Source organism: Micromesistius poutassou, assembly GCF_964030765.1.
Source record: "Micromesistius poutassou genome assembly, chromosome: 12".
NCBI classification, from domain to species: Eukaryota; Metazoa; Chordata; class Actinopteri; order Gadiformes; family Gadidae; genus Micromesistius; species Micromesistius poutassou.
In genome coordinates, this window is record NC_140282.1 from 9107797 (window position 1) to 9119695 (window position 11899).

Consider the following 11899-nt stretch of genomic DNA (forward strand, 5'->3'; position numbering starts at 1 on the left):
ACGCATGCACACACGCACACACACACACACACACACACACACACACACACACACACACCTGAGTTCCTCTGAAAAGGCATTCAGACATCATGAAAAGAACAGCACCTGCCTTCGAAGCATAGTGGAGCAGAGCAAAAACATTGGAGTTTACCAAAGTGCTATTTTACAAAATTGCATAGATCACTATGTTAACAGTCATATAAGACATGTAAGACATATATCCACTGGCTCTTTACATTTGTTCAACAAGCATTTCAAAGATATAAAAGATTCCGATTTTTGTCATTAATATTCTTCTTCTTCTTGCTCCTCTCTGCTCCTTCCTCTCTCTACCCCCTCTGCTCCTCTCTGCTCCTCTCTGCTCATCCCTACTCCTCTCTGCTCCTCTCTGCTCCTCTCTGGTCCTCCCTGCTCCTCTCTGCTCCTACATCTCTCTACCCCTCTCTTCTCCTCTCCTCCCTCTCTACTCCTCTCTGCTCCTCCCTGCTCCTCTCTGCTCCTCCCTCCCTGGTCCTCCTGTCCCTTCTCCTCCTCCCCATCTCTACCCCTCTCTCCTCCTCCCTGCTCCTCCTCCTGCTCCCCGCTCCTCCTCAGTCACATGTGCATGGTGATGCGTGGCGTGCAGAAGATGAACAGTAAGACGGTGACCAGCACCATGCTGGGGGTCTTCAGGGAGGACCCCAAGACACGCGACGAGTTCCTCACCCTCATCCGGAGCTGAGGTCAGGCCCCCCGCGGGCCCCCCACCACCGTTGACCTTCTCCCTCCTCCTCCACCTTCTCCTCCTTCTTCTCTTTGCAAAGAGACTCTCTGTTGCCTCCCTGGTTCCTCTTCATCTGTGCTGGCCTCTTGCCATATATAACCTGTGTGTGTGTGTGTGTGTGTGTGTGTGTGTTTGCGCATTTGTGATCTCTGTATCAAAAAAAGTGTGTGTGTGTGTGCGTACATATTTATGTCTATATCTAATGTGTGTGTGTGTGTGTGTGTATCGTATGTGTGCCCATGTTTGAGTGTGTGCACATTTGTGTCTGCTCTATATAAAAAAAAAAGAAGTCATTTTTAAATGCCACACACACAAAGTGGTTTATATGTCAACTTTATGAATTCCCCCTTTTTCTACTGGTTCAGCATCAGGTCATTGTAGGACGCCTTCACTGTCAGGGGGAGACTGGACCCAGGGTTAGGCAGGCGGGCAGAGGCCTGCTGGCCCGGCCGTGGCGTGGCACGGCGACTCCATGTAGTCTGTCGAGTCTGTGTGGACCTGAGGCTTGTTTACATTGGCCCCTCCGATAGACTTTGTCCCATAGATTCTGGTCAAGCTGCTAGTTTGTGTGTGTGTGTGTGTGTGTGTGTGTGTGTGTGTCTATGTGTGTTGAGTTATACTTTTTTTTACCTCGTCACATCATTTAGGTAAATTCAGTTCCAAAAGCATTGGCAAAGGTATCAGCTTTGAGAGAATGTGTCAGACTCAAAGGAAAGCCCCGGATTATCCAACGACTCGGACGACGACAATTGAAGAAGTCGTCCTTTTCAACCGTCCTTTCCGCCTCAATTCACATCCACGTGTTAATGGAAGGTTGTTTGTCACCGATGGGCTTCTAAACGCAGCAGTGTAATAATCACACGACCACGGTCGCTGGGTGGGGCCCGGTGGTGTCTTGCCGTGAGTGCTGTAGTCAGGTGGGCTCTGCTCGCCCTCCGGTGGTCCTGGTGGACCTCGTTAATGGGATGTCGCTGATTGTTTGCAGCTGTGGAAGGTCCTAGTTGTCAGTGGTATTTAAACACGTCGAAGCAGCTCAGATTTGAGGTGCGTCAGGAGCTGGTGCTGGTCTGAAGCCGGTCGTTGTAGAATATCTACATGAATTCATGCCGTATTTTTCAACATAATATCGTGTGTGTGTGTGTGTGTGTATGGTTGTGTGTGTGTGTGTATGTGAGGTCATTGTGAACTGTGAACACAAGCTTGTATTTCCCCCTCTTTATAATAAATTAGCTGGGAAAATGATTGACTTGTGCACTTTGAAGAGTTATACATATATACATATATAGAATTACTATCAAATATTCAATAGGCAAAATAAAGTTACATATATATATATATATGAGTTGAAAGGAGACATTTGTGCTCTGGGTTATGTGAAACATTTAGGCTTATATTAGCCTTGACTATACAATCATTGAGATGTAAAGGATAAAAATACTATATGATGGTATCCTATGTATGTTTTTGTGCACAAATGCCTTTGTGTGTGCATTTGTGTTGGTGTGTGTGTGCCCCCACCCCCTTAAATCCAATGCCTTATTGATTTGATATAAGAACTGATAAATAAATAAATGATAATGATAACAAATGGAAACATAATGAGCTGATTTGTTGTACACGCGCACACACACAATGCAACGGAAAATAAAACTCACACACACATTTTGTTTTTGCTTACAGACCAGTATATATTTTTTTAACTTTATATCAGCATGGAGAAGTACCTAACAGGATTACACAAACAAAACAGGTGGGCCACACAAGTCCACACAGCTAAAGACGGTTCTACTGCAAGACAAGACCAGCTGGACGAGTCCCTCCTCTCTGAAGTCCTCCTCAAGCCATCTCCGTCCCTCCGAGACGACACAAAGGTCGCATCTCGCGTTTGAAATCCATTAGAAATGTACATTTTTTTTCTTTTTTTTCTTTTACACATGGGACTAAATATCTTGAGTACAAAAAAAGGCACTGCCATTTGTTATTCTAAATAGGATCTCCCAGCCACTGTGCATGCAGTTTTTTAATGTATAAATATTTTTTTTCTGCCTTAATTTTTCCTTTTTTTTGTAGGTTTTCTTCAATTTTTTTTGCCCTTTTTGTTATTGTCTTTTCAATATTATATAATTAAACATACAATACTTTTTTGTCAAATATATACGTCAGCCTGCAGTCAATACAGGACAACGGCTCTTTGATATGAAAATAAAACCGAACTTGGGGCACAGTCGAGCAGTAAAACTTTGTTACAGAATCGGTTGACGTTTTGCTAACGACTCCAGGTAACCCACGGGCAATCACAGAATCTGACAGAAACGAAACAAAACAAAAAAAAAACATATTTGTGTCTCAATTTACACTACATTAAATACACTTATTTTTGGGAATAGCAAGGCGTTAACTGGTAACCGGTGAGACTGTCAGAAGCCCTCTGGGGACTCACACAAAAAACACAAATCAAGCCAAACCCAAAAAGAAAGAAGAAGCATTTGGTTGTTGTTTTTTCTTGCGTGCGTTGCGTAATAATCCAATTTAACAACAACAAAAAAATCACTGATTCAACATAACTACCCTGCAACGTTTTTCAACACATCACACCGCATCATCAACTCTGTAACCGCCCTGCCGTTGGCATGGCGATACAGCCGGGCAGATAACGCTGAAACTACCATAACTGGTGGCGCTCATCAGATCGGACTGCAGTTCACCTCAGCGGCCGACAGGGGGCAGTGTTGAGCCCTCCTTTGCTTACCAGATCCTTTACTTTAAGGTGATCTAAAGTGACCAAAGAGCATTACTCAAGGGCACACTGCCCTCACAGTTTTGGGCTTCCCCCAGGGGTCACCGTGTGGTCGGTATGCTTTTAGAAATCCGTTTTACACACACAGAGAAAAACAACTTTAACATGACACTGGTAGATAACAATGAGATTATACACCCCGAATTTTCTTTTTTAACGCAAACGAAAATAAAAAGGGAAATGAAACAAAACTATTGTTAATATGAGATGTACGTATGGTCACCAGCCATAACATGTTAATACATATGGTACTTTAAATAATGATACACCTACATGAGTACAAGAATAACCTCTCCAAAAGGTAAGACCAAAAAAAAAAAAAAGAATAAATAATCGTTTGAATCGACTGAAGAGTTTTGACACTGGAAGACTCTGGATACAATGTCCCGAAAAACAAACATAACCCCTTTAATCGAGGAGCTTACTAATACAAAAATAGTTATGCACTGTATCAAAGCAAATGGGCTAATCCACTTCCCGTACAAAAAGGGGGGGGGAGAGAAAATCATGCCAGTTGAATACACAACGCTTTGGTGGGTGGACTGCCATCCACTGCCCTAGTTCAGACACCAGAGCCTATGTTGAGAGCACTTATGGGTTCAAAACATCAGTCCTAGCAGTAGTACACTGCCAACACGGGGTGAGACTGTGAGTGTGTTCAGTGTCACCCCCACAGGTCTTCCAGGATTGGACCGATGGTTTAACCTTTGAGGGAACTACCATTCGAGAAGTAATGGGTGTGTGTGTGTGGTCAACACTAGTAGTGTTCTCATCGGCTAATCCAGCTACGGTCCTGGCCTTTGCGGAAACTGCTCAGTCCCACCCCTGGTGGTTTGAGAAGGTAAGGCAAGATACCCATCTGAAATCTGAAAGCGCTTCTTGTCTGAAAGCCCTGGCCTCCAGCAGTATCATTTGACCGTACGTCCCCCCATGCTGATGAATCCACTGTAATGTATAAGAGTTAAAAGCGCCATCACATTGCTGATGCAATGTGCTTGAGTTCTGCAGTGCTACTCTGGGTTGGAGGGTTTTGCTTTGGCCAGTAGCTCCGTCTACAGTACGTCTCCTACAACCTCCTCATCATCCCAGGAGATCGAGCCTCACAAATCTGCATCGATGTCTAAGAAAATTGCGTCGCGTATCACAGCATCAAGTGCAGAATACAAAAACAAACAACAAAAAAGGAGAAGTCCTTAAGAATTACAAGAAACTAAAATAGAAAATAACTATTAACAACAACATGATCAACACCTCATCCATCGCTCCCGTTTCAAAGCCCTGTTTACATGCAAGGGACAGGAAACGAGTTGGGGGGTCTTGCCCCCAGCATGGCGCCCCCTGCTGGTGTTTCACCCACCAGCTTTATTTGAACATAAACCTATCCTTTAACCAAGGCTGTCAACCGGACACAACGCACACGGAGGATAAATATTAAGACACGGGATAAACAATGAAGGCCCGCAGCACACATCAGAAGATCTGCCGTAACTTGGCGATATGTGATGCGACTTTCCAGATGTAATTTTTGCCCCCAAAAATACAACAAACACAAAAGGATAAGGCTCTGAAAACCACAACACAACATGGGGCAGACTGGATGTGCCGGTTAACTGGGAACCCCAACGCCTGCTTGTCCGAGCCTTGGCCAGCAGATGGAGGTAGGCACTCGGGAACACAATCTCTGGGAGCGAGGCCCTTCATTGATTGAGCGTAATAAAAAATAAAAAGTCTATGACATGAATCCATTCTTTTCAAGAGGGGGCATTTTCAGCCCGCCTACTGCCAACCTGTCAATCACAATTCTCCTCTGGTCTGAGGATCTGATCACGATGCTGTTGAAGCACATTCTCTTGAAACACACCCATACAATTAACGCGTTAACAAAACAATATGCTGACAATACTCCTGTGCTGATCTCCCATTTAAATGTATATAAAAAAAACTACATGTTCATTGTATAGCGCCTACAAAGGCCATCATTTCAAATAACATATACGACATATCAACACTATGTAATGAGGCCACTGCCCAACTCACTTCCCCTCCCCTGAACTCACCATCGCGACGGGACCTGACAATATCTTTCTCTTCTTGAGCCAATCGGAGGGCCTGCCTCCGATTCCGTTCCTTTTACACATATCCACTTCCCTTTTCCCAATGTCCGCATCGATCATCTCAACTAGTCTTTTACTTTCCGCGTCTTTCTCGTAAGTCGCAAACACTTATTGCGCCGTCCGTCGCGACCAACCCTCTCCAATCCTCTTCCGTCCCTCTCTCTGTAAAGACTCGCGCCCCGGCTCTACGCGTGGCTACGGGCGTGTAAAATAAAGGATATAAGCACATTGGTTGTAAACTAACGTGATGACCACTCGTTGGGACGTAAAGCGACGATGGAACAAGGCCATGGCGGCTTTACGGACACAAACGTTCCTACCTGAAAATCATATGCGTCTGTACCCCCACTGAAGTAGCATCATTATGTAAACAATACATACGTACGTACATCAAATACAAAAATTAGATCAGCCTCCCAAAATACTGAGTGAGATACATTCCCAAGAACTCGTTTGCACTCAGTCCTAATTCCAAAACCCACGTTGGGGGGAATCCTGAAGCTCAGACCGCGTCAGTTCAATGTGTCTGCCTCGTCCTGCCTGTTACATGAGGTACTCCTATTTTAGTAAAAAAATACAAACTGCTTTTTCTTTTCTTTTTGGGGTCGGGGGTTGGGGTTAGGGAGGGAGGGGGGTGGGTATCAGTGTGTCACAGGGACTCTGTTGATCTGTGATCCAATGCTAGACTCCCTCATCCACGTCCCTGTGTTTCCACTCTGCAGACTGGAGCTCATTAGGTGTGGTGTGGGGGTGGGGGGTGCAGTACCTCCTGCAGCCTGCCAGAGGGCGCTCTACACCAACTAACGCCAGTAACACGGCTCACATGGCGCTCTCCCATCCTCAGGCAGAGCCGGTGAACGCATGATGCATGCCGGGATAGCAGGAAGTTTGTTTCTTCAATCCCCCCCCACCCCCCCTCCACCCCCAACCAATGGGATGCATCTGTGTGAACGCTGGCGTTGACCTGCTGATTGCTGATTGGCTCTCTTGTTGTAGTTACTTTGGACCGGGCCGTTTCCGTTTGTGGAACCCTCTCTCATTGGCTGGAGAGAAAGGGGGCGGAGCAGGTTGGTGACTTCCAGGTGACGTTCACGTGAGAGAGCCTCACGCACCTGTGCTATCCGGCTGCTCTCCCTCAGGTCCTCTGTTCATATTGTGGATGTGCGGTCGGCACCATCTGATAGGACGACAAGAGGGAGAAGGACATGAGCACAAAGTTCAGGAAAAGTGTGTGTGACCAAATTGTGAGCTCTGTCTTACGCACAGCACAAATTAGTGCCCATCAAACCAACCCATCGCAGGCCCATGTCTCACCATAGGTGGCGCTGTCTGGGGGGGGGGGGGTTTGCTTGTATTTTGGTCTCATAAGATATGTTTGTTGAGAGTTTTTATGTGTAAACACGGAACAAAATGATGTTTGCCCACGTCATGTCAATACACTTGAGACTGACTTGGTAGTATAGGGCCTCGGAATGAATCGGTTCTGGCGTTGAATGCCTACTCTTTGCTTCAGATAGTAACAGCCCCCTTGCCCCGTATTGTCCCAGCTGCGTTGGCGCTGTGGGGGGACAGGTAGAACCGGGAACCGCCAGGAGACACTGGCCGTGTCTAAGGTGGCATTCCACCGACATTCCACCCTCCTCTGCCAACCTCTGCTCCTGGAGTTAAAGCTCTCAAAACAGTCACACACACACACACACACACACACAGACACACACATACAAGCACGCACATCACCCACACAGACACACACACACACACACACACACACACACACACACATACAAGCACGCACATCACCCACACAGACACACACACACACACACACACACACACACATACAAGCACGCACATCACCCACACAGACACACACACACACACACGCATGCAAGCGCACACTCACACACACACACACACACACACACACACAGACACACACACACACACACACACACACAGACACACACACACACACACACACACACACAGACACACACACACAGACACACACACAAAGCAGTGCTTGTCTGGCGCAGGGTGCTGAGCACTGAGGCCCTCTGTCTGGCCCTGGAGGGTGGGTGGAGCGGCGGGCCGGGGGGGGGGGGGGGGGGAGGCGGTGATGACGGGGCGGCGGTGGTCTTATTCTGTGCAGAATACGCACTTCACGCCGCCGTAGGGGAACCTCCCCCCCGGCTGCGGGCGGAGTCCCCGCCACGCAGGTCACCGGCTGACCTGCTGACGCGGCCCCGGGGCCCTTAGAAGGTTGTCTTTGTAGGCACTAATCACGCTGCAGCGGGGCCCGGCGGCCCTCAGACTGCTGAACCCTCAGGAAGCCTAATGCTCCAGGGCGGCTAGTGTGAACCCGCTGGCTGACAGGGCAAGGGCAGCCGGTGAGCTGGGGAGGAGGGGCGAGAGACAGAGAGAGAGAGAGGGGGGGGAGAGAGAGAGGGGGGAGAGAGAGGGGGGGGGAGGGATGGAGAGAGAGAGAGGCAAAGAGAGGGAGACAGTGAGAGAGCGAGACTGACAGACAGAAGGAGAGAGAGAGAGAGAGAGAGAGAGAGAGAGGTGAAGAGACGGAGACAGAGAGAGAGAGAGACTGACAGACAGAAGGAGAGAGAGAGAGAGAGAGAGAGAGAGAGAGAGAGAGAGAGAGAGAGAGGTGAAGAGATGGAGACAGAGAGAGAGAGACTGACAGACAGAAGGAGAGAGAGAGAGACTGACAGACAGAAGGAGAGAGAGAGAGAGGTGAAGAGAGGGAGACAGAGAGAGAGAGCGATATAGAGAGATGGAGAACAGGGCTGAGCTCTCCTATGTGAGCATAGTATTCATATTGTGCTGAGATGTAAGCGGGCGTGGTTTTAAAGTGCGGGACAAAGGATATAATCCTTTTTCATTCATTCCTTTTTTTCATTGAACATTTCAAGTATTCCGTTTAAATAACACAACCCGGCGCTGTGTCCGATTCTTTATTCCGGCGTCGCACATGTTGTTCCTGACTCCCAGTGTGAATGAAACTCGGCACTCACAACAACAACAACAACAACAACAACAACAACAACAACAACAGCAGCCCAACATTTGGGTCACAAACAAAGGGGGGCATCCTGAATGCAGTACCTCCCAGGGCGTGCTCCGTCATGCTGAGGCACAGAGACTCCAGCCGGTTGTTGATGTCCGGCTCCGTCACCGACAACTGCAGGTCTGTGGGACAAGAACAACATGTGTTATGTATGATGTGACGGACGGTCAACAGTCAACAATAGGGCGCTCCAATGTGGCTCCATGTGGAGGTAGAGCGGGTTGGCTGGTAACCGGAAGGTTGCTAGTTCGATTCCCCGGGTGTCGAGGTGTCCCCTGAGTGAGACGCCCTCACCCCGACGGCTCCCGACGAGCTGGCTGTCGCCCTGCGCGGTCGACTCCGCCGTCGGTGTGTGAATGCGTGACTGAATGGTTGCAAGTCGCTTTGGATAAAAGCGTCAGCAAAAAGCCCCTGAATGTAAAATGTAACAGTATGCATTGATATTCCCATGCCTTAGCGGGCGCTCTAAGGCTCTTCAGTGTAACATTGTTCTGGCGCCAGTGAATCAGAGTTTAAATGGATATCAACGACTCGACCTGCGTTCCTGTGTCACTCCGTTACTAACGAGTTATCCTTATATTATATAACCAACATTAATAACGTGACTTCCACCCTGCATCTGACCAGGGATTCAAACCCCCCACCCTCCAGAGGTTCAGAGGCTCAGGCAGAAGTGTTGGCAGGTCGCCCAGGACAGAGGTCGAAAACGGAGCGACCGGAGAGTCGATTTGGATAATTGATCGCTTTTGTTTTTTTGTAGTCCATGCAATTTGAACGAGGGCTCTTCTGATTGGTGGACACAGTGTTCCGTTTCAGAGCAGATGCTCTAATGATGCAAGGGTAAAGTCGAGTCTGATTGATTTGAAATCAAAACATACTCTGCATGTCTGCTTTCAAAGAGAGCACATGCATGGGGGGGAAGGGAAATCTGATTGGCCACAAATCCCTGGAAACTTTATCAGACAATGATGCCTCACATGCCTATTGCCTCTTAACACCCCCACCCCCTCCCAACACACACACACACACACACACACTCACATACAGACACACACACACACACACACACACACACACACCTCCACTATAATCAGATCATACCATGATTCCAATTAACTCCGGCCTTAGCATCAGAATCCCTGTTGCTCTGACACAATGGAGGCCTTGACTCTCTGCTCCTAGCATTGAAGTGTGCAGCGATGGGTCAACAACCACAAGGCCTGCTCATACTCCCTGACACTCCTAGACCTAGACCTAGACCTAGACCTAGACCTATACCTAGGACTGTTGTTACCAGGTTACCGGGTTCACATCCATCCCACACAACCCCCTTCACCCAACAGGACCCTCTCCTCGGAGGTCAAACGTGATCAGACCAGGCCGGTCCAGGGAGGTGACAAGCCCCTGTGGCCAGAGACAAGGTTTTGGATTAGACCTACTAGTCCACACGGGGCTATTTATAGCTCCTCACCCTGACCACGCCACATACTACAGGGAAACAAACAAACAAACACACACACACACACACACACACACACACACATAAGAGCGCACCCGGATGCAAGCAAGCATGCACGCATGGAACCACGCACGCACACACGTGCACACACACACACACACGCACACCCACTCACTCACTCACTCACTCACACACACACAGACACGCAGATTTCAGTGATTTCAGTGATTTAGTCCAGTGCTAAATCAGGGCTCAAATGACACGCAATATTTGGGTTTTGTGAGCGGGAGAGTGAGGGCGTGAGAGAGTCACTCTGGGAGTGACTCGACCTTCGTACCGTCATGCTCGCTGCTTTGACTATCTTTAATCAGTCCCTTCATCTGACCAACCACACACAGACAAAAGGGTGAAAACGGAGAAAGCGAGAGAGACACACACACACAGAGGGGAGAGAGAGCCAGAGAGAGAGAGAGAGAGAGAGAGAGAGAGCCAGAGAGAGAGAGAGAGCGATTTCATCTTTCCAATCAAATACCCTGGCCCTGCTCCAGCTGTAACCACCCCAGAGTGTGTGTGTGTGTGTGTGTGTGTGTGTGTGTGTCTGTGTGTGCACACTAGGTGTGTGTGTGTGTGTGTGTGTGTGAGTGTGTGTGCGCTACATGTGTGTGTGTGTGTGTCTATTTATTTGTGTGTGTGCTAGGTGTGTGTGTGTGTGTGTGTGTGCATGCACTACCTGTGTGTGTGTGTGTGCTGTGTGTGCATGACTCTGCAGAGTTGTCAGGGCAAGGGCGTGAAGCAGGGAGGGACGTGTGTGTGTGTGTGTGTGTGTGTGTGTGTGTGCAGGATAGGGTGCCAGGGTGCCCCGTCCACCGTGCACACAAAGAGCCTCATTGTGAGAGTCCCCTGACTTGCCTCCCCTCCCCTCCCTCCCCCCTCTCCTCCCCTTCCTCCTCCCCCCTCCTCTCCCCCTGGCTTCCTCTCTCAAGGCACATTCCCTCCCTCCTCAAAGCCCTGGGCCCTCGCTCTGTGAACCACACACCGGTGTGTGTGTGTGTGTGTGTGTGTGCGTGTGTGTGTGTGTGTGTGTGTGCGTCTCCTGTGTTTGAACGAGAGTGGAGCAAAGCTTTCCTCGTTCCAATAATGTCCAGACAGTATCGGGGGCGATAGAGTCTGGGATTGTATCGGGGGATGGGGGGGGGTGGGGAGGGGGGGTTACCGGTGGGGGGGGGGGGGCCGTGGTCCGGGGCGGGGCCCCACCTACGATGAGGTCATAGTAGGAAATGCAAAGAAGGCTGGGGAGCATGTGGTTCACTGGTATCGTTAACATTTGCATTTAGCAGACGCTTTTATCCAAAGCCACTCACAATAAGTCCATTTGTCAGAAGATATAAGTAAGTATAATCACGCTGTCTTACTCTCCCATGACAGCGTGTGTGTGTGCTTGTGTGTGTGTGTGCGTGTGCACCTGCGTGATCACACACGCTCACACACTCTCACACACGCTCACACGAACGCTCACACACAGGCTCACACACTCTCTCACACACGCTCACACACACTGCTCGTACACACTGCTCGTACACACACTCGCACACACGTCCACACACACACGCACACACACAAAGGTCTTATAAGGCGTCGTCATGTCAACACAAACATCCTCCTCCCTAACATCTGTACATTCGATCGG

General features: G+C 48.8%; 1 protein-coding gene across 1 annotated transcript in view; it reads left to right on the top strand.

Moving 5' to 3' along the window:
- gch1 (GTP cyclohydrolase 1) overlaps nt 1-2115 on the top strand; it is an 11140-nt gene extending 9025 nt beyond the window's left edge. Inside the window, exon 6 of the mRNA XM_084476456.1 lies at nt 595-2115. Within this exon, the coding sequence (XP_084332582.1) occupies nt 595-721 (127 nt within the window). The 3' untranslated portion in view covers nt 722-2115. The remainder of the gene's footprint in view (nt 1-594) is intronic.
- Nucleotides 2116-11899: the final 9784 nt, after the last annotated feature.